Source organism: Sciurus carolinensis, chromosome 3, assembly GCF_902686445.1.
Source record: "Sciurus carolinensis chromosome 3, mSciCar1.2, whole genome shotgun sequence".
In the NCBI taxonomy this organism is placed as follows: Eukaryota; Metazoa; Chordata; class Mammalia; order Rodentia; family Sciuridae; genus Sciurus; species Sciurus carolinensis.
Window position 1 is genome coordinate 130,797,103 of NC_062215.1, and position 24,468 is coordinate 130,821,570.

The 24,468-nt window shown below is 35.4% G+C and overlaps 1 protein-coding gene across 1 annotated transcript in view; it reads right to left on the minus strand.

Annotated features, from left to right (window-relative positions):
• Nucleotides 1-23,564, minus strand: part of Pde1a (phosphodiesterase 1A) — a 342,540-nt gene extending 318,976 nt beyond the window's left edge. Inside the window, exons 1-2 of the mRNA XM_047542640.1 lie at nt 23,427-23,564; nt 23,089-23,199 (exon numbers count right to left, since the gene is read on the minus strand). Coding sequence (XP_047398596.1) covers nt 23,089-23,189 — 101 coding nt within the window. The 5' untranslated portion in view covers nt 23,190-23,199; nt 23,427-23,564. The remainder of the gene's footprint in view (nt 1-23,088; nt 23,200-23,426) is intronic.
• Between the last annotated feature and the right edge of the window lie 904 nt (nt 23,565-24,468).

The window sequence follows — 24,468 nt, forward strand, 5'->3', positions numbered from 1 at the left end:
AAAATAAATGTTTTACTAGGCACTGAATAACTTATTCTATAACTAGTAAACTCAAGAATTATATAAGAATCACTCACAAGTAAACTTACAAAATAAAGTCAAGCCACTGATAAGTAGAGAAAATGGCAATGTAACTCCAGGTTTTATTATGTTGTCAAATGTCAAAAGATATTATTGAAACTGGTGAAGATGAAAGGAATGAGAATAAAAAGTTTCAGGGACAGTTTATATATATATATATATATATATATATATATATATATATATATATATATATATATAAATACATATGTGAAATTTTTTTAAAAATTTCAATGCTCTGACACAACTCAATTTCTAGATGTTTAGGGTAAGGAAATAGATTTTTGAAAATGTATGCTTCAGAGTCTTCATCAAAATGTTACTGGTAATAATAAAAAAGTTGGGAATGACCTTGGTATCTATGCAATTAAATATATTAAATAGACATTAAAAATGGCACTGTATCTGGGCACAGTGGCCCAGGCCTGTAATCTCAGAAGTTCAGAAGACTGAGACAGGAGGATTGTGAATCCAAACAGCAACTTCATGAGACCCTAAGCAACTCATGGAGACCCTGTCCCTAAATAAAATATTTAAAAAATGGCAGGGGACGTGGCTCAGTTTAAGTGCCCCTGAGTTCAATCCCTGGTACAAAAAAAAAACAAAACACCCATCTCAGGAGTCAAAGTGATCAGCATCCAATGTAATGATCAGAACTCCATGTTCTTTCAAAGTGAATATTGTGAATATTTTCCAGACTTACCCTCCCCATTTCCAAGGTCAGACCTCTTTCAGGTTAGAATTTCTTTCCACCCCAATTCTTTAACTTACAAGGCTCCAAGGGGAATTGATTAAAGGAAATGCTACTGTTTTCTATAAAAGATGCAATTGGTTTCCTGTGTTGATTCCTACTAGACCCTCACTTCTTTTTTGTTAGGGGTCCTTCTTTCCCACAGGATTTTGGAGCTCTTTCCCCTATGGTCCTTTGACTGCAGAGTCCTCAGGCAGGCAATATTTGTCCTCTGCCTGCCACTAAGGAGTCCCTCCTTCATCCAGTGGTCCTCTCTGTGGGCTTGCTCTACACCTGCAGATATAATCTTAGGTAGAATCTTTTTTGAATTGGCATAGGTTGGCCTGCAGGAGAACACATGTCTCTGATGTTGGTAGCAAATCTCATGGCTTCTTTATCCTTGCTGACAAACAAAGGCAGCTCTATTCCCAGTCTCTTGTCTTTGCACTGTTACTTGAGGGTGCTGAAGGTACCAGGACACTAACAACTCTCTCTCTCTCTTTCTCTCCAAATTAGTCCTGAAATCCTTCCTTTCAAATTGATTCAATATAGACCAAAGAAGGGATGACTCTAATGCCAGAGAATCCCTTCCTGTATGGGCAGTTCGGCATGTAGGATCTGGCTTTTTGTCACCTTTTGCATTGGTCTTGGCTTTCCATGCCTCACCCAAAGCCAAAATGGAAAGAATCCCATTTTTAATATGCTGTAACATGTGGGTTACAAGGGAAAGAAGGTAACGAGATTCAAAAGAAACAATTCATTTTTTTGGAAGTTTGGAATGTAGATGGAGGAGTTGAAATCTTAGGTAGGATAATCTCATCTTAGTTAGAAGCAAAGTTACACCCCAGAGAACCCTTAAAAGATGCAGGAATTAGAAACCCCAGGTGTTGAAGTCAGCAAGAGTGGGACTAGAAGTAGAGTATGGTTGAAAGTCTGTAGAAAGAGAAGGTAGGCCCTATCTTTAGGACCAGCTACTACTGCTCCCACATCCTTATGGAAAACTGGATGGTTATTTTTTGGTGAAATTAAACCATAGAGGTAAGAGAGATATAAACTTGTATACTTTAAAATTAAGTAAAAACTACATAGTGGATGGCATTGACCCCAACTTTTTCCTCACTGATTTATAGAATGGATGCATCAGGACTGAAGCATCCTAAAGGAGATTAGATTATTTTCCTATCAGAGAAATAAACAGCTTCAGAGAAAGAACTGTGAATACAATTGGTGATCACCCAGTTGAATGGTCAAGCCCTACTGAGGGCTTCATCAAACAGTCAATTCACATTGAACATCAATCACATTTTCAATATTTCTAATATCTCTCTTAAATGTGACAAGGCAATCAGGAATTATCTGACCTCTGAGGAAATCCTTGGTTTTCTGTTTGTTTTTTAATGATGAGGTTTGCTATGTCGCAAGACCAGACTGGTCATGATCTTGTGATTCTCTTGGGTCACTGGGATTACAAGGGGAAAGTCTTTACTATGAAAGATACACTGAAACAAAGACTCAGAAAAGAGGAACTTCATAAAAAAGACTACTCATATAGAAGGAAAACTGTTAGTTAATCAAAATTAATTTCACAGCTCTAAAATTGTTATGAGCATAACAAAAGTATCGAGTGCTATAAATAAAAATCAATCAAAATAAGAATGAGTATCAGAAGGATGGAAAGATAAATGTTAAAGCTTTGGAAAAAAACACTTTAGTCAAAAATTAACAATAGAAGAACAAATACAAGAAAATTCTGGGTTTAATCTTAGAAGTGAAACATAAAAATGCCAAAAAGAAAGAATAAAGAAAAGAAAAGGAAGAAAATTATCAAATTAAAAGCATAAAAGCTATGTTTTTCCAGAGGGAAAGAACCAACCAATTTCCTAGCATAAAAGTTTTCACATCCACTTATCAGGGAAAACATTCGGTCCTTGTTTTTTGGGGATTGGCTAATTTCACTTAGCATGATATTCTTTCCAATTCCATCCATTTATTTGCAAATGCTATAATATGATGTACTCCATTTGTGTACAGTGAATCAAAATGCAGTCTGTAAATAAATAAATAAATAAATAACTTTTTTTAAAAAAGTTTTCACACAAGGTTATTATCATGATAGTACAGAAAAAAAAGAAATGATGAAAATTCTTGGATCACAGGGGTTGGAAGAACATCCATAAAGAGATGAGGATTGATTGGTATTTGAATTCTTGGTAGCAATACTGAAAGCTAAATGATAGAGGATCACTATCTACAATGTTCTGAAAGAAAATTACTTTTATCTTATTATTTTAGAGCCAAATTAGTAATATCTAAATAAAATAAATATATTTACAGGTAGAAATTACATTAAAAACTTAATTCCCAAGTTCCTGTCTCAGGAGCTGTTGGAGAAGTCCATTGGATAAATGAGAGTAAACCAAGAAAAATAGGATCCAAGAAACAACAGACCCTTAAAGGTGTTGAAGGGATTTCTCAGGAGAGCAAAGGGCCCACACAGCTTTGCCTCAGGCTTTGGAGAGTCCTGGAGGGACCTGGGAGACAAAGACTCAAAAAAGGATGTTTCCAAAAAGGAAGGAGGATAGGAAGAGCACATGATGTGTATGAAAGAATGGGAAACACACCGAGGGGTATTTTATAATTCTTTTGGGGAATTGGAACAAGTGATAGGTTGCAGTAATTGAGGTCAACAAGTTAACAATTAAAATGAGATCTTAATTAATTCCAAGAAAAAAATAAAGAAACTACACTCTATTAGGAAACATATTCACATTTCAGAGCTTGGCTCAGAAGTGAAGTCATAATATTATAAGGATCAGCTAGCTATCAATTCACTGCAATGGTAATGGAACTGTATTGAAAAGATTAGGAGAAGCTAAGTCAAGAGGGTGTTGGCCAGAACTTGGTCTAAAAGGCTAAATTTTCATCCACAGATATCTGAAATCAGTAAATAATGTTTAAAATAGATAAATTAAGAGACATCTACATACAATTGTCATTTTAAAATGTGGGTGTAAATTTAGGAAGAAAAATCAAAAGATGAATGTTGATGTCTCAGGAAGCAGACCTGGGAAACACCAAAGGTTGGGAAAGAAAACTCTTGCTTTTATCTTATAATATCATTTTATTTCTTTATTAAAAATCAGAATTAAATTTTGAAAGCAAAGGTGTTCCTTAATGTAAAGGATTGGTACCAAAGAAGTCAAATTTTTTATTTCTTTACAGACCTAGAAAAAGTGTGTGACTGACAGTTTGGAACATTCAAGTACAGCTTTAATAGCAGAGTAAACAGGAGCCATGCAGACCCAGATAACCTTCCATCAATCCTCAGCAGGAAGAAAAGCAGGAGACAGGAGCTCCAGGGAATGAGAAAAAAATTAAACTTGCCAACCAGAAAATGAACAGTATTGCCTAGAGGGACTTCCTATAAAGGATCCAAGAATTTCAAGAATTATTTTGGAAAGCTTCAGTAACTTGGCTGCAGGAAGCAGTTGGGTATCCTTACCCACCCACCCTCAGCCCCAGGAAGTTGCTGGTACACCCAAGAGATGCCTGCACTTACATGTTTATTGTAGCACTCTTCATAATAGCCAAGATGTGGAGTCAACAGTGGTGTCCATGGACAGATGAATGGATAAAGAAAATATGGCATATACACACCAGAATATTTTTTGGATGTTAAAAAAAAAAGAAATTCTATCATTTGCTTTCACATGGATGAAACCAGAGGACATTGTTAAGTGAAATAAGCCAGGCATAGAAAGACAAATACCACGTGGAAGCTAAACAGGTTGATTTCCTTTAAGCAGAGAGTAAAATAGTGGACACAAGAGGCCTAATAAGGGGAGAAGGAAACAAGAATAGAGGTTGGATGACAGGTACTCCTAAAATAGTTACATAGAGGAATAAGTTCTAATGTTCTATGGCACAGTAGGGTGACTATAGTTTAACAACTTAATTGTATTTTTATAAAAAACTGAAAGAAAGGAGTTTACAGCTTCCCACCACAATGATAAATATCTAAGGCGAGGAGAAAGCTATTACCTTGATTTGATTGTTACATACCATATACATGTATTGAATTAGCACACTGTACTCCATAAATGTGTGCAATTATAATGCATCAATTAAAAAAATTCAGATGAAGGATATTTACAACTTTCCTCATTCCCATGTAAACCCTAAGTTTACAATGAAAAACAAATACACATTTGTTTGCAGTTAGAAATAATAATAATAATTACTCCAGGGGTAGGCAGACTGGAACTAAACTTTAAGAGCAACCCTGCCTTGCCAAATAAGAAAATTGGCACAAATTTCAGAAGGTTAATTTTTTAAAATATCAACATAACTGACGTGATTATCATCAAATTCATTTATTGTATAAAATAGAAGATTCAGTTTCCTGAATACCAAAAATAGATGTAAAAATCTATCCATAAGTGACCTTTACATTGAAATTTTATAAGTTTTTGATATATCATGACCCACCAAATTCCATATATAATGATATTGTGATAGATTTTTTTTTAAATTCAATGACTTTTACCTTTCTTCAAGTTAATCAACACAAAAGTACAGTTATTTAATGACAGTTGCATTTACACTCAGAAACATAGTTATATATCATTATTTCATGTGAGTGTGTGTGTACATATGTATGTTTGTGTGCAACTAATTTGTTGAAAAATTTCAGCCAAGGTAAACTTTACTCTTGGTAACAAAATCATCAAAGAATGTGACAGTTAGTTGCTCAGTTAGTGTGTGCAGTCTTACAAAGCAATTTGTCTCTCAGGAGGGAAATTTGAAAGTCTGGTTTAGGTCAGTTGAAGCTACTCTGACTGTTAAAAGAAAAACAGAAACCCTTGGGTAGGAAAGCAGACTCCGTGTCTCTGGTTCCAACCTTATTTTACAAGGGTCCTGCATTGCCTGTGTGCACTCTTGCTACTGATCCACACATTAAAAATTACCATCCTCCACCATCAAAGCCACAAACCATAGAACTTTAGTCCCTGAAGAAAGGTGAGAGCCTTGTGTGTTCTCAGACACTCTGAGAAGTTCAAGTGTCTCAGGAAATTTGATTTTCTTGACCAAACATGGTCTCATTAATTTCTGAAGCCAATTTTTATTGTTGAGCAGGCGATGTTTAAAAGACTGTTGTCAAGGAAAAGCATCCTAAATTTAGATCTGCCAGCTTTGTTTTCTTTGCAGGAATGGCCATGCTTCCAACAGCCTCTTCTGTTTTGAAGCGAAAACCTAGTAACGAAATGCAAAGGAGCTCAAGAGGTTTTCAACAGAGGGGAAAAAAAATGAAATTGCCTATATATATTCACTTCACAAGTTGTATTTCTTGTGTAAGCTTGTCTACACATAATATGCGTTTATTATATAATCATGGGCCTTTGAGAAGAACAAAAGATCTCTGATTTTAGTGACCCATTCCAGAAACTCTTTACCTCCTTTCTCCACCTCCAACCTATTGACCTCACCTAATGATTCACTGCCCATCATTCCCCCCAATTTCTCATTCCTCTCTTCACCCAGCTTAGATCTCACATTCAATCAAGGCTTAATGCCTTTAAAGAGACCCTCAAACCACAGTTTTCCCTCTCTTCCTTCATCTCCCTGGTGTTTTCTAGCAAAATAGGGACTCTATAATCCTGTCTACATCTACTGTGATGCTGCATGGAAGTGGCAGAACTGAACGCAGCTGGAGGAAGGCACACAGGGAGACTGAGGTCACCTTAAATACATGACAGTCACACTACCTGCCATTCTACCATGTTTCCTTGTCACATTCATCTCTCGGAGGGCTGTTTCCACCTCAAATGTCACTCCCCTGCCTCCTGTTTAAGGTCTGCAAATAGCCTATTTCGTTTCACTGAGAATATAAAAGTAATCAGAGGGATTTATCACCACATTCTCACAAACCTATTAGCAAATGCTCATATTCTGCCCTCCCTCTATTCTGCCTCTCTTTCCTTTTGACTCTCTCTCCCCAATGATTTTTCACTTCCTCCAGAATCCCAGCAATCAGAGTCCCAACAGAAATCTCTAATACTGTTTTCCACAATTAACAAACTCCTTTACCTTCAAATTCTCCCCTAGTTATCACCTGACCTGTGTCATTGCCTTTAAAGAAAATGCTTTCAAGGGTCAGTAGTACATTCTACATACTTCACTTTCAATCCACTTCCACCCAGTCCTGAGTGGATTTTTGTTCTCACCATTTCATTTGAGAATCTCCTTAAGATTGCTAAAGACCTCCACAATATAAAAATCAATAGACAGTGCTCTGTCCATGTTACCTGACCTCTCCGCAACATTTGGTATTCTCACTTTATGAAGAATAGTCTTCTTTTGACTTTCCAGAATGCTATGTCAAACTGGTCATTCCTCAGTCATCTTTATTGTTAGTGTTGAAGTGTCTGAAAGCTGAACCTGTGATTCTCTTCTCAGACCAATTTTAACTCCCTGGAATTATCACCTAGTGCTATGACTTTTAAATACATTTACATATTGACTATTCTAAAACATGTGTTTAATTCCACTCCCTCCATCTGACTACCTGTCATTTACTTGTTCAGGCCACTTGAATGTCTAATGGATATCAAAATGCATGGTTCAATTTTGCAGCAAAACCCGACCTGAACAAATGAGATGACATGTATTGTCTTCATTTAAGTGACAACTTAGCTGTATTTTTGCAGATATATTTTAGGAGTGCTACCCCAGACCACACTGGAAATATTGTTTTTTTGGAAAACATACCTTATTCCCTTTCTAATATCTGAAACATTATAAATTTGCATCACATCTGGGCCCAAGTATTTAATATATGGGACCCAGATTTACTTGTTCAGGTAACACACACACACACACACACACACACACACACGCATGTGACATTATGCCCTATTCTTCCTACTCTTCACATGCTACATTCTTTTTATTAGTGAATCCAGTCAATGCTGATTTTAAATATGTCCTGAATATGCATACCGTAATCCCTTCTTATCCCCAGTTTTACTTTCTGTAGTTTCAGTTGCCTGAAGTCAACCACTGCCCAAAACTATCAATGGGAAATTCCAAAAATAAACAATTCGTAAACTTTCAATTGTGTATTATTCTAAATAGTATGGTGAAACTGCATGCCATCCAACATTGTCCAGCCTGGGATATGAGTCACCCTTTATCCAGTGTATCCATTATGTATATAAAACTCACCTGCTAATCACTTAGTAGCACTCCTGGCCATCAGATCAACTGTCATAGTATCATAATTCTTGTGCTCAAGTAAACCTTATTTACTTAATAATGACCTCAAAGCACAAAATAGTGTTTGTGGCAATTTATTACACTATATTGTAATATTTAACCTTTTTATTAATTTTTGTTATTAACCTTCTACTGTGCTTAATTTATAAATTAAACTTTATCATATGTATGTATAGGAGAAAACAGTACATGTAAAGCTTAGTTTAGACATCCTCTAGATGACTTCTTACCACTGCCATAGGTCCAATTTCACCAAAGCTACCAAACCTTCCCCTGGACAACTGCCATAGCCTCCAAACATATCCTCCTGTTTCAAATCTTATCCTTCCTTGACTCCCCACTCCTCAGTGTTATTTACCACAAAATGGCCATAGAAGTCATCTTAAAATATAAGGGAGATCGTGCATCCCTATTGCTACAAAGCTCCAATGATTTCCCATCACATGGGATATAACATCCTCACTTCTTATAGAGTTTAATTGGATCTTTAGATAAACTGTACACTCAGCTCTTCCCTCTCCCTCGCCTGCGCTCCAACTCCACTGTCTTATCATTTTTTTCCTCAAACATAACAAACGCACCCTGGCTCAGTTTTCTGCCCTTGCTTCCTTCTGCATAGGACCAATGCATCAGTCCTCTTTGCTTCTCTAAGGACCCTTGTCAAAAGTTGCTGTCACAGGAAAATCTTCCCTGACCACTCTTCTAAAACAGTCATTTCTTAAATTCCCAGGAAATTTGTTGCCTGTCTTACCCTGTTTTGATTAAAATTACATTTATTTATTATTTATGTATTTATTTTGCTTCTTTATTACCCATCCTCATCATCAAAATGTTAACTCTATGAAGGTCGGATTCATTTCTACATAGTTTATCATTATATGTCTAGTGCCTTGAATAGTGCTGGGACTCTCCATGTGTCTAGTGAATATTTGTTGAATGAACAAATAAATTGTCAACTAAGTTGAGTTAATGAAATAATATTAGTCTACTTTTCAAAGTACTTCAATATTTTTCACAGGAGCTAAGATAGTCTGAATGAACTTGGACTACAACTTTTTTTTTTTTTCTCAATGACTTTCCAGATCTAATCAGTGACTAAGATTATCATAGGATGACTCACACTGTGTAAATTAGTATTTACTTCTATACCCATCCATAAGACATATACTTAACAAAACTATTTGACTTTATCCAAGAAGACTTTTTTTTTTTTTAATTCCCCAATTTTATTGTAAATTTAAATTTTCTCTTTCTTGGGAACCTAAGATTACTTGAAAAGTGTTTCTAAATCCAAGGTGCTCTAAAGTGATTCCAGGTTATTTCTGGTTTTCCAAGTACCCTCAGTAGATCTATCAACTTAACAAATTACAGAAAGTCTATATTGTGCAAATTTAGCATAGCAATAAAAAGTAGGATGGAGATTGTAGCTCAGTGGTAGAGCACTTCCCTACCACGCATGAGGACATGGATTCAATCTCCAGCACTACAGAAAAGAAAAGTGAAGAAATGCAAAAAGAAAGCAAAACAAGACATAAAAATACCACTATTTTGTCATGTTTTATTTAGCAAACAATTTACAATAATGCATTTAAAAGTAAACTAGAGGGAAATTACATCCTTAAATTGAATCTTATTATTTTTGGTTGTAACTGTCAGTTTGGAACATTCTTAATCATTAAGCACATATGATCTTAATCCATGATTCCATTTTGCTTAGATTTGGGTAATCTTTTAAAGGGAAGCATTTTTTGATAGACTCTTTGCAAATATTTATCTATAATTGAAATATGATTTGTGTGACAGGATGAAGTCAGAGAACAAAAACATTTTACATGTCAATGTGAAGATGGCAACTTTAGTTAAGCTTTGTCACACACTTTGAATATATTATATGTCTGGTAAGAGGAAATGTAAGAACTGTTAAAATGCTCAATTACTTTGGAAATTTTCAAGATTACCTTGCCTTATATGTTTCTCTTTGATGAGAAACTTGCAAAGAGAGAATCAGTCTTCAGCTCAGTAGTTGACAGGGAACTAAAGCTGGAAAACTGATATTGAAGTATTTAGCCTGATGGCCTCCAAACCATCTCCTTCTGTCTGACTCATCACAGTTAGGAAACTTCAGCAAGCAATTGACAAATAGCAAGAAACACAGCAGTCTGCACTCACCACGAATCCCCAGGCTTCGAGGCCACTGGAGGCCAGATTTTCTAATCACTAATCACAGAAAGATATTCCAAACATAATCCCAATTATTCAGATACATCACAAAAGAGCAATTTGAGTTTGCCTGGATATGAGTGATAGAGAACTTAGGAAGTTATCATCTGGAGTAAGAGTTTTTGTCACTCAGTCAATGTGCGAATGCCCTTTGCATTCTGCCCACTACAGAGTTATGTAGGGTCAGCTTTACCTCCATCTTATCTTTGGCAAAGGAATGAGGAAAAAGCAAACACATTGTTTTGTACCTGGTTGTATCACAAAAGTAGTTCACAATAACAGCTGCCATGGGTAGATGCTTATTCTGTGCCAGACACAGAATGTGGGCACCTTGATTACATTATTTTTATCGCTTACAACAATCCTTCTAAGACTATTCAAGTTCCATTGAAAACAGGTTGATTTTCCTTTTTATTGTTGTTGTTTGATCTGTGATACAGTAATATTCCCAATGATCTCTACTTGAAGGTTTTTTCCCATCCTTTACTCTCTTTATTTTTCTAGAAGCAGCTGAAACCTCCTCCACACAACTTGCTTGACATTCCAGCCTGAACTAATGTTGCTGCTGAACAATTGTAACTTTTATCAGCCACACCACTCAAATGGAAAATGGTGACATTGCCTTATCATTGTCCTTTGTAATACTGAACCATTTTTAAGTTTTTACTTTATGCCACATACTATTCTAGGCACTGACTATACAATGAGCAGAAGAATTTCACCTCTCCTCTCTTGTTACCTCAAAGCAAGGTTGAAGGATTATCTAGAAGGCAGAACAATTAAATGAACAATAACAATAAAACATAAAAGTCAGTTAGAAAACCTAGAAGGGTCACCAAGTCTAGTTTCAGATAATCAGGAGTATTTATCTGATCTCAACGATACTCTGACTAAATTGCAACTTTTCTACTTGGTCTTTTGGAAATTCAGTTTTAGCATGATTGCATTCTAGACACTTCCCCTTCACCAGTCTATATTTCTTTTACATTTAATTGAAGGCTTTTGACCACAAATCCCTTTTTCCTGGTTTTTTTGTTTGTTTGTTTGTTTTTTGTTTTTTAAAGAAGACTTCCTCAACACTTGTCTTCTCCAAAAAGATTTCTGGTTTAGTACAGAATGTACAATTATTACTCTACTTTAAAACCAGAAGTATAAATTCAGATTTTGCTTTAATTCACAGGAATATTGGGGAAATTTAGTAACAGCAAAATTAATGGTATTTGTTCAGTTTTAAACAGACAGCTATTTTATGTAAACCATAAATTAAGAAGACAAAGCAATATTTAATGCCAAAAATAAAGTTCTAATTCTTTTATATAATCAAACCAATTGCATAAGGAATCAAGAGAAAGACAAGGAAAAACACTGATCAGATTGCTTTCTTATCAACTCTATGTGTTACAAAACAATGAATGGTAAAGAAAAATAGATGGTAAGATATGATTGAAAAATGGGAAAATCTGTACTGAATTGAGGATTAAATTGTTAAAAGGTGTTTTACAGCATAACATCATTTAATGATGGTCGGTTATGCATTGCCTGCTCACAAAATGGAGCTGGCCAAATAAGCTGCCGTCTCACAGATGTGACTCCTTCCAATTAACTCTCTAAAAATTAACCAAGCTTAACCAATATGGTAAAGTGATATACACCCTAAATCAGCTCTGAGCTGTGAAGTTGTTCCTGTCCTACTTCTTGGCTTTCCAAAATTTTTTTAAAACCCTTCTCTCTCTTTTTTTTTTTCTACTATTTATTTCTTTGGACCAATTGAAACTTAGTAAATGCTTCTGAGCTCATGAATACAAAAACTGAGGTCACTGTTTCCTTACCCTCTCTTACATCTAGAAAGATAATCTTGTATTGAAGTAGTTTGAACAATGGAAGAAATATGTAGGTGGGGAGGAATAAGATGCATACCTCCACTTTGTCCTTTTTCTTTGTGGTTGAAGAGAAGAGGCCTAGAAGACTGGGAACTGGGGCTTCCCATGCCCTGTGTGACCTGTTGTCAGGGAAACAGGATGTGTGGAGAGCCCTGGCCTTTCTAGTGCCTGTTGCTAGGGTAACAGGCTACAAACCATCTTCTTTTATGCAACTATGCAGCTTCCCTGCCTTACTCTATACTTCACTTCAATATTATGGGAAATTATATTTGTTTACCAAAAATCTAAGAGCAATACAACTTTGATGCACCACCACTGAAAAAAACGGTTTTGGAAGAAGTACTACAAGTGAAAATATGTCATTGATATTTGTTACTAATGAAACAATTTGGAGGAGTTGGGTAGTCCAGTCTGACTTCACTCACATGTATGGTAATAGATTGTCTGGTTGAACTGTGAAAAACTTGAGAAATTTAAAGAGATCTGCTGAAGAATAAAGCACAAAGAGGGCCACATATATAGATACTTGTTCATCCTGGAACCAGTAGGAGGTACTGGAAATTTTGCAAGGTCTGAAATTAGAAAGGAGCGCCCTAATCCATATACTAACCATCTCCAAGTGCAGTCTACAAAAGGATAGGGTCTGTATTCTCTTTGGGAATAATACAACAGAATAAAGTCCACTAAGTTGATTTTTCTGAAATAAACCAAAGGAGTAAATACTGCTCATTTTTCTTCAGTGAACCACCTTCCTGTGTGCCTGAAATCTTTTATAGTAGAGCAGAAATGGTAGCACAAGCAAGTATAAAATGCATACTTTTAATCACTAGAATTCCTGTTTTTATTTGTACAGGCAAATAAAAAATCTTCAAGGATAGATACCTAGACTTTACTACTGGACAGGGTTTTCTGCCTCTATGATTTGTGATGCCAAAGGACAAATAAATAGGAATGATTTTGCAAAGGTCCGGATTCTGAGGAGGAGCAAAATGTTTTAGGAAAAGTCAAACTCTCCTTAAAACGTTAGCTAGGAACTTTGTTCCAATAAACAAGCTGAAGAGGTAATGGTAGTACATGTCCTAGAAAAGGAGCAAACAGAACTGGGGAGTGTCTAACATCTAAAGCATATGCCAAGTGATAACTCCCTCTGGTATTCAGCTTTGAGTATGCAGAACTAGGCAAACAGATGGCAGGGCTGTGGAAAAATCAAAACAAGAGAATAGTTTTTAACTCCTGAAATGTCAGGTTTTATAGTGAGTCTTGAGTGTTAAGTAGAATTATCTAAGTCAAGGTTAAGTAGAATAAGTAAGTAGGGACCTAAGAATCTGGACTTTACCCTACTAATAGTGAAACACTGACCAAGTCATTTAATGTCTTGGAGATTCTGTTTTCTCATTCAAAAAACTGGAGATAATTGTTCTGAGACATATGAACCCAAAGAAAAATCATTTAGAAAGTGTAAGGCACAAAATGCATTATGAGGTATAATTACTACCATGATTCAATCATCAAGTGATTTTTTTTTAAACTGTCTAGACAAATCACAAATATGATTGATACCTAAGTGTATCATTTTAAAAAATCTTACCCCAAATACAGTTATGAACCAATCCTTAGAGAGTTAAGTTTTAAGTGGACCAAAATCTAGTTAGTTCATTTTTATTTTCTTACTAATTATCTGGGACCTATTTCACAAGAACTCCTTGATCACTGTGCTGATGCAGTTTAGTTAAGGTTGACTTCTATTTCCTTCTCCTGAAGAATCCAGGGCTTAGAGATTTCACTAGTTTTTTCATGATCCATTATAAACTTGTTTGAGATGTTATTAATAACAAAATTTTGACTAACAAAAGTTATATGCATTCTTGAGTACTTGGGGGTCCTAAGGAGTAAAAATTCATATTTTAATATTTTATAAAATAAAAAAATAAAATGTCTATAAATATCTTTTAAAAAGTATAGCTTAAAGGAAAAACCAAAATCGTTAGAATGTTTTGTTGCTTTGCCTCTGATGGCCCATTATCATTTCCATGCCTTTCCTTAACTGTAGTTACTCATGTCTAGTACTAGCTCAGACCAGGTATGTGGAATAGGTGGTTCTCTGTAGCATTACCATCTGTATAATGATATTAATAAACAGCTTCTTTCATATCCAAAAAGTCTGTAGCACAGTCCTTTACTGTATGGTAATGACATTTGCTCAAATAAATTTTGTTAGCTGACTGAAATAAAATAAAGCTCAAAATCTACAAACATAATGGTAATATGTTCTAAAATAGGCTGAAGGATGGATATAACACATGAGAGTGATTACCTAGAAGTCAACTCCATTCTGTATCAGGCTTGGATTTGGACAAGGACAGACATAGAATACTTTTTAAGCCAGAGTCACTCGGGAAATCAGTCTAGTCCTAAGTCATACACAAACTCCACACCAAGACTACCACAGGAAGTTGAAGTAAAGAGGCCATCAAGACAGCTCTACTGGTGAAACTCTCAAGGCCAGCCCACTCTCCTCCACTCTCTCTGCAGCCTTAACCCCTGCCCAGGGAAATAATTCCTCAAGTTTAACAGTTTTGGTGAAGTGAGACTTGTGAGCCTTTGTGAGGCTACTTCCCCTGAGAAAGTCTTCTTTCTCATCTCACACCTTTACTCTGCCCACTGACTACAATATGCATCAGACAAAAATACAGGATCCCGCTGTTGAATGTAGTATTAATAATAATAATAACAGCTAGAATTTATTGAATTCTAAACACCATGCTAAATAATTTATAAGCATTAATTTGTTTAATCTCCTAAATACCTGTGAAATAGGTAACACTATCACATTTTACAGATATTTACATTTTACAGATAACAAAAGTGAGGCATTGAAAAATCAAGCAACTAGGAGATCATATAGCTGTTAAGTAGTGTAATTGGAATATACCCAAGAATGAATACAGTTATGGGAATATTAATAATTATCATAGTTTGCAGGCTCTGTACTATACTGCATCTAATATATTTTATTTATTTTTATTATTTTGATCTTGGAAATGTATGACTTCCCTGATTCTACTGCTTTCAAGGGGAAGAACCTTCCACTGGAGAAGCCTTCTGGGCTGTCTTGGCTGTTTTCACATTCTTTCATTACATGCAATTCATTTGATTGGTGAATTGTGGAAAAAGAATTGGGCCTGGAGATGCAAGTTTTTCTTCTCTCGGGGCAGGGAAGAGATTTTGTGCTTGCAGAAAGTGTAGTCTCATCTGTTCCAGGCTCTGAAGTAGATTTAGGAAGATTTGGCCCCCTGCTGAGGAGCCTACAGTTTGTGGAATAAGTTGAATTCAGAGGAGTCCCCACTTATTTCACTGCACCCTAATGCATTATCTTCCAATGCAGGTTTAGTCTGCAGAAAAGATGATACTTCAACCTCTATTTATGGTACTTTTAAATCTATGCCTCACTTAATTCTGAATTTGGGCAGGATTATCATGTATTAGAAACCCTTCTCATCTAAACATCTTAGCTATCAATTTTGTCTACATCCCAGTTAAAAAATCACCTAAGAGAAGTCATCCCTGACTTTTAAAATATCTCCTCAAAGTAACTTGATCACATTACCTTGTGCATTTTTCTTCAGGTCACTTCTTTTTTTTTTTTTTTTTTTTTTTTAGATTTTATTTTTAATTTAATTTTAATTTAGAATAAAATTTGCTCTTTTGGTGTACAGTTCAAGGAGTTTTGAAAAGTGCGCAATTTTTTCTAACCACAACTGCAGTAAAGATACAGAATAATTCTCATCATCCTTTCCCCAAACTACCCTTTACCCTCTTCTTTGTGTGGTCAAACCTTCCTCCCCAACTCTTAACCTCTGTCACTGATTGATCTGTTCTTCTTTTTTTTTTAAATTTTTTTTTTATTTTTACAGACTGCATTTTGATTCATTGTACACAAAAGGGGTACAACTTTTCATCTCTATGGTTGTACACAATGTAGAGTCACACCATTCATGTAATCATATATATACATAGGGTACTATTGTCTGTTTCATTCAGGTCACTTCTCACTCCATACTAACTTTTTTTATAATTCACTTTTTGTTGCTTGTTTCCTCTACTCGAAAGTAAGTTCTGCTAGACATATTGGCATTTGCCTGTGATCTCAGCTGCTTGGGAGTCTGAGGCAGGAGGTTCTCAAGTTTGAGATCAGCCAGGAAACTCGGCAAAACCCTGGCTCAAAATACAATAAAAAGGGTTGGTGATGTAGTTCAGTGATAGAGCACTTGCCTAGCATGCCCTAGGCCCTGGGTTCAATCTTCAATATCACAAAAACGAAGGAAAAGAAAAAGCAAATATGCTCCTCTGCCTAACATGGTACCTGACAATATACAATCAGTGAATATTTATTGAATGATGAATGAAATAATTGGATTTTAAAGATAAGGAAAGTGCAGTTTAGAGAAATTAATATTTTCTCCATGGTCACTGGCTAAAAATACAGGTGGCATTAAAAAATATCTGATTGACTTCAGAGTTCCATTTCTCTTTATCTTGTTTTATTTTGAGATGGGGTCTTACTAAGTTTCCCAGGCTGGCCTCATACTTCCCATACTCCTGCCTCAGCCTCCCAAATAACTGAGGTGATAAGTGTGCACCACCATGCCTAGCTCAGAGTTCAACTTTTTAACTCTAGGGTATTCCAACTCAATCATCTTCATTATATAAACCATCGTATAATGTTATCTAAAGATTGAGATTTACGGTACGTCTATATATACACTCCAAAATAAGTTTTGTTGAGGTGATTTTCTTTAAACCAAATTAGTTTATGAGTAAAGGATAGATTTTTTAACTGATTTGCTTTTTTAATCCATCAAAAGAGTCACATATTCAATTCTGTAGGAAATGAGACTAAGATTGAGATTTATCAGCAATTTCCAAGAAAGATAGGATAAGCACTTTTCTTTAACATTTGAAGTAAATCCACTGTATACCCTCAATGTCAGAGCTTGGTAAGGAAACTGATGGTTTGGGTATATAAGCCAGAGTTAGATGGAGGTGTGTTGTTCAATGGCTAGGGTAAAGACCATAGCGTGATCTTATGTGTCACAGTGACCTTGGTCAGTCTCCCCTTGAGGGATGTCTGAGTGTGTGTGCATGTCTGCGTGTGTTTTTTGTATATGATGCTGGAGGAAAGAAATGGTCTTTCTATCATCTGGTGCAGAAGCTATGGTTTAGTTTTTTATTGCTGCTGTAACAAATTTACCACAAACTTAGTGACTTAAAAATCCACAAATTATCTTCAATTCTATAAATCAGAAATCTGATGCAAGTTTTGCTCAACTCAAAGTATCAGCAGAACTGCACTCTTTCTGGAGACTATGGAAGGAGACTCTGCTTTCTTGTCTTTTATTATTTCTAGAGGTTGTCTATGTCCCTTGGTTCAGAGTCCACTTCCCCCATCTTCAATGTTAGCAAAGATCAGTCAAATCCTTTTCACAATGCACCTCTCTTCTGTCTCTTTTCCACTTTCAGGAAACTTTGTGAAGATTCTTATGGGTTAACCTGAAATCCAGGATATCTCTCTGTTTTAAAGTCAGTTTATTAACAACTTTAATCCAATCCCCTACCATAAGCCTCCTTTCCCTGGACATTAGGACATAGACATCCCTGGGGTGCCAAATAGTCTACCTAGTTTACAGGGCTCATGAACTAAATTTTAGAAGCACCACTCTAAATCCTTCTCTGGTGATCTTTCTGGGTAACCATCCTGAGAATGTCATCTTTTTTGTTTTGTTTTGTTTTGAAAGGGAAGTGAATAAGAGCTTTAGAGCTGGGCAGATCTATATTCAAGTCCAAGTTTCACCAGATGCTACCTGGACAACCAAATTAGGATACTTATGTCTAATGAAAATTGACAGGTCTAAATGAGAATGCAAATATTTTTTATCTTCACAGTTCTGACAACTGGTAGATGATAAGCAAACATCAGTCTCTTCCATCTTCTCTATTCCTATTCCAGCTGTGAATCTATCTCCAATTCTCCAGGTTAGCTTTAGGCCCCAATTTGGCAGCCTGACTGATTTTCCAATTTTCTAGTTAGCATCAGTATAAGATTCAGAATTTTATTGATTTGCAGTATTCATTGACTGATTGGCTTAAAAATATTTGTGACATGACCTTCTATGTGCCAAGTACTGTGCTAGGTGGTAGAGATCAAAGACCAAACACAATGAGGGGAACTTGGTTTTTGCACTCAGAATCTATGGTCCAATAGGAAAGTATGTTTTATTAAGAAAGGGAAGTTTGGGTTATTTTATGAACCAAATATAGGAAAAGAGCCAGGGAGGATTTTCTTTGCACATGAATTTCAAGCAGAAATCTTTGAGCATTTCTTAATGGGATCCCTTGTTGACCTTTAAGTAGGACAACTCTTCCTGATAAAGGTTTGCCCTGAGCCTTTACCAGGACATTTATCTTGCCTGGACCCAACTACCCACTAAATGCAGAAACACCTTAAAGTCACTACAACACACAACTTCAAAAGCATCATGAGAGCAGGGAAAATCTTGACTGAGAGAAAAAGAGAAATAATTAAAGATGAGCAAAGGGGCATACAGCATTTCAATGGATCAACCTGGGGACTCGTTGGGAGGGGGTCACAAGAGTGAGGAATGAAAGGAGACTTTGAAGCTTGAACAGGTGATCACAGGATCACAGAGATCCTATGAAGGATCCTAAACTGTGAAGTAAGGGCAATAGAAGGCTTTAAGGGTTTTAAGCAGAAGATTTTAAAGGGTCAAGTTTGTTTATTATCTATAATGCTGCTTCATCTTAAAATTTGATTCTAGTTCAGAAATCTGGTGCTTTCACTTGTGTCATTCACATTTTTGCTAATTTTTATTCTAAATAAGTGTTTGTGCTACATCTTCTTGGTAATGAGAGCCTACGTAACTTCATCTGAGAACTTTACAGCATACTGCCCTCTTTAACAGTAATACCCATCTGGAATTAAAAAGTTATCATACTGTTCTTGCTTTCTCCTTCATTTTATGCTTCTGTACATTTTACCCTTCTTTGTTAATGATCTTGTTTACCACCAATCAAAGAGAGAATAAGGAAAAAGAAAGTCAACTAGATGCCATTCAACTGTGGCATTCATGATTCTAATGTTAACATCTGGACGTTATTCAGGAGAGGAGAGACAATGTGGTATGTATCTACACAGGTAAAATTAGAAATCAGATAGCAGGTTGATTTCTAACTTAAATTCTGACAGGTTCTAGTCCTACATTTAAAAAGTCTGAAGGAACTGGAAACAAGTACTAGGAAGTGGTAAATACTACATTTTTGTATAAAATTTATAGTTTTGAACCTCTCAACCATTCCCTGCCTTTTCTGTTGAACATCTTCAATTTAGTTGTTCCTACAACTTCATGTGATTTTCACCGAAATTTCTACTTGATCAAGTTTTCTGGAAATGCTATCTCAGATTAAAGTCCTAGAACAGCGACATTGGAAAAAAACAGCACTGCTGTTACTAAATACGATTAAATTTTAAATCCATTGTTATTAAGCGTTTTGTATGTTAAAAGAAATAAACAACAGTACCATGACCCAAAGAGGAATCATTCCTAAAATTAGGAAGGAAAAAAAAAAAAAAAAAAACTATGCATGTAGCACAGTGGTAGAATGCTTGTTTAGCAAGCACAAGGCCGTGGGTTCAGCACTTACCACACTTACCACCACAAACAAATAACTAAAATTTTCAAACTGACTTTCCATATGAGGATTAGTAAATTAACAATCTTTGTAAAGATAAGCAATAGATTACTTTCCTTAGTATATAAAAGGCAGTCTAGATTCCAGAGTCACAGGGAACTCTGAACAAGAAATTTCATCCAATGTTGAGACAGCATGAGATATCAGGAAGTATTTTTCAGTCCCTATACCATGGATAACTTATGGTCAAGTATATGATTTTTTTAAAGTATAGTTTGTGAAGGACATGTTGTCATAGTTATTTGCTAATATTTCCACCATCATGGATGATGAGTCATAGTGTAGAATCCAAACTGAGTGACAAATTAGTGGTAGCAGATGGATTGAAGATAGCAAAAGAAAAAAGTTGTAGCTATAAAAAGTAAATTAATAGATTAAAGCATAAAAGTCTTTATCAGAATGAGAGTAGGAAAACTTTCACCTTTGTTCTCAAAAGGAATGGCACATCATTTTATATAGTGGTTCAAATATGTGAAGGAGATTTAGAAGAAATTTAATGAATAAAATTAAATAAATGGTGAGGAAGAATTGATATTTTATTTAATTTAACAATTTTCCCACATCACAAAATTTTTAAATTATTTTTATGTGCTTAAAAGAAAGTCTAAAATGTTACATGACAATCCTCATGAAAGATTTTCTCTAAAGATTTTCCTGTAGTAGTCATGTTTTCCATACTTCAGGTATAATTGAAAAAACATCTTATTTCCATTTCTATTTTTATTTAGTCTCAAAATGCACACATTGTAAGCTCAGTTAAAAACAGAATATCTTGCTGAAATATGTGAATGTATTTATAAAGATAGATGTAGTAAAAGATGTAACAAAGATGTAGTAAAAGATGAAAAAAAAATTGCTTTCCAAACAAATGTCTGAAGGCCATCATTGGGTATATTTTAGCAAAACTAAGAAAAATTATTACACAATTATTGATAAGCTTTCATGGGTAACATGATTTTAATTGCTGATATTTAAAAGTAGAATTCTAGGACTAGCAATTTTGATGAGCTAAAATTCTGTTTAAGTCAATATTGCATCTTAAATAGGCAAGGCATTTCAGCAATGGAATAGGGAGTCCCTCATATCACTTCTTTGAGTGCAGACTACACAAAAGACCATAATTAAACAATTTGGTTGTCATTAGTAATGCAGATTTTAGATTTAGAGCTTCTTGCTTTGACAAGCCTAAGCCTGAAATACTGAGAAAGTCTCAAATCAAAGTACAAGTTAAAGTAATGGTACTAAAACGCAAATTTCTTCCTTCTTTGATACTAAAGCAGTCATTTCAGTCAGTTCAATAATAAAGACTGGAGAAAAAAAGATTAAGGTTAATGTTCATTTACTGACTCTATCTAGACACAGCCCAAAATTAAATTAGCATATGTATATTGATATAATCTTGACTATCAATTCATGAAGCTCTACTGTTGAATGTCTCTCAACCTCCTCTGAAACAAAATGACAGATTCCTCTTTGAGATCAATTGATAAGTGAAAGTCAGATATCTCTGCCCTAGTGTTAGGTCAAAACAAAATCACTTTTTAAATATCTTAAAGACTATACATAAATTCACCACCACACAGCTTCATACCTTCAGGTAACTACAGAAAATTAGAACAAATACAAATAAAACGTCCTGCCTGCTAACAGGAAGAAAATCTAAAACATGCTGTAATCTGAAATACAGCCTTTCCAGTGCAGATGTTTATCCACTCATTAGGTTAGAACACAAATCATCTGATGACTGGTAATGTTTAATTTGCATCTATGCTAATTAATTTTGTGAGCTGTTATTTGCCTCAACAGGATTTCTTGTTTCTCTAGAGAATCTCTACACTGAAAAACTATAGCATCTACATCTTCTGTAGATCTTTCAGATTAGTTTATTCAAATGCTATGAAGATGGCTTCCTTTTTAAAAGTTATTCTTTGCTAAATATTAGCATTGTTAGTGTGTCTTATACTCGTGCATTGTAATGCCACATATTACTTGAAGTAGCAAGAAAATATAGAGAGCATTATTTAAATATAGAAACAACATTCAAATGGAGAAAAGTAGAAAGGATTTGTACTTCCAAAGTTTTATATAATTTTTCTTTTTCAAAAAAGTAGTTATGAAAACAGTGACATTTACTTGTATACTGCATTTTGGAAAGTAGTATGTAAACACAGCATTAAAGACAATCCTAACGACAGACATCTTCACATGGTGTATATTCCTTTAACTGTTAATACAGGAAACACTCTAGTTTCCTTTGGGATCTGCAAAGACACCAAGCAATTTCAATGACATTTAATATTCATATTTCACATTTTTATCCAAATGTTAGATCTGATTTTTGAACTAGGATATTATTTTAAAAAAGCATATAAACATAATGTTGTACTGAAATACTAAACAGGAGTTAAATACACAACTATAAAAACTTAAAGATGTAAATACCAAGATGATAGCACTGCAATTAAAGTTTGACTCAGGTCATTACATTTCATACTTGACATAAATGAACAATTCTTAATCCATTTTATTAAAGGCTTTTATATACTGTGGGCTATTCTTTACTGTTAGAAGAAGCGAAAAGGCTAATTTACAGTCAAAACTCTAATAAGTTTGGCACGCTTCTAATATTTTGACCCCATAAACATTTTTTTTCTCATAGAAATATTATTATTTAAGACATAAAGGATGAGCACAAGAGGCCAGGGGTAAAATTATTTATATCATATTAATCCTGACCTTGTTTTTTTTCAAAATCTAATTACTGGTCTTATTTCTCTCTTTTACTTACCTTATTTTAGCAAGTACCTGCCAAGCAGCTTTCCTAGTCACTCCTTTGCACACCTAAACCACATATTTAAGCAGAACATACAAAAAGCATAAAAGAAGCCATGTAGTGTAGCAGTGAAAGGACTTATCTGAGAGTTACCTTACTTTACACAAAAAGTGCAGGTGCAAAAAACTATCCTGCTTTCAACAAGTTGTTAGCTGAGATGCACACATTTTAGAATTCAAGAGAAAATCTTTCCAAAGGAAACACTATTTAACAAAGGCAGCTAGCACTCCACAATTAGTCATATTAATGGTCAAATCTGTTGTGGGGGGAATAATACAGAAACAAGTGAGGAGCTTACTCACATTCCTTTCAGGCGTTGCCACATTTTTTCAGTCTGTTCTCCTATGAGATACTTATAAGTGGTGTTTTCCAATTCTTCAATTTCTGTAGCAGTAGACCCCATGATGATGCTCCTAGGGCAATACAGTTACAGTCAGTTTCAGCAGCTAGAACAAGCATTCCTCAGTCCACTACAAATCTCAAGCAGTTATACAGTAGCATCTCTTATCTATCACAAAAATGCCGAGGTGCAAAGCTGAGGGAAGCCTCTGCCAGATTTGCTATTGACTTTGACAGGCATATCCACAGCTCACCACATCACCCCCCTCAAGCAGACAGCAGAATAAACAGATGCTCTGACCTCACAGGAACAATCCGCACATGTGAGCTGCTACTGTACTACTGACCGACTAGTGCTCAAGCTCTCCCCAAAAGCAGCTCATCTGTTACTGTTCTGTGCACTGAAGCGCATCAGAATTTCTACAGTTTACGAGCTCTATTATGCACGAAAGAAACGTGAATGACTTTCGCACTCCAGAAGAATACGAATTCCTTTCTACCAGCGGAAGGAGGGCAGGATGTAATAAGAAAACAGATGGTAGGAACCAGTAGCAGCAACACCACCCTGAGAAAGAAGTGCCTGTTTAAATGCCAAGGTTTTTGTCTTTTAATTGATCTGGAACCGACACTTAGACATATATCATGCTCAAACAATAAATGCAACAAATATTAAGGACAACAAAGAAAGAATAGCACATAGAACCATACAGAAGCAGATCACAGAGCTCCACAGGTTGTTACTGAGAGAATATGTACATCATCTGATGCTGTAATTATGCTATTCACCTTCTCCTAGCAACTCCACACAGTAGGTAACCGCCTATTTAACCAGGGGAAAACACGGCTGCAGCGCACAGCCTGCTCTGTGAGTCCTTTGGGGATTAGAAAAAGAATAAAATGAAATGAGTGTGAATTTGTGTGTGTGTGTGTGTGTGTGTGTGTGTGTGTGTGTGTTAAAGGAAAAGGGAGTGTTGTGTGTATATGCATGTGTGTGTGTGTGTGTGTGTGTAAGGCAGTGAGAGGAGAGGAGAGAAATTGATGCTGTGCTGCTTGTGAATTTTAGAAGACAAATGAGAGAAAGTGGACATAAAAGGAATCAGAACTGAGTTGTCTGCCAACCTCCCAACACATGGCAAGCTTTCTTTGAAGCAAGCACAGACCTTGAGTATGAGCTTCATAATAGCTATTGCTATCGGTAAGCTGCTAAGAAAAATGTACATAAAACTCCTGCCTCTTGTTTGTTTGGAGACCAGATGTAGTTTTATTCCTCCCTACAAGAAAACTTGCCTGTAACCTTGAGATTTATGGTACAGGTGTTCAAAGAGGATAGGTAATAATATTTA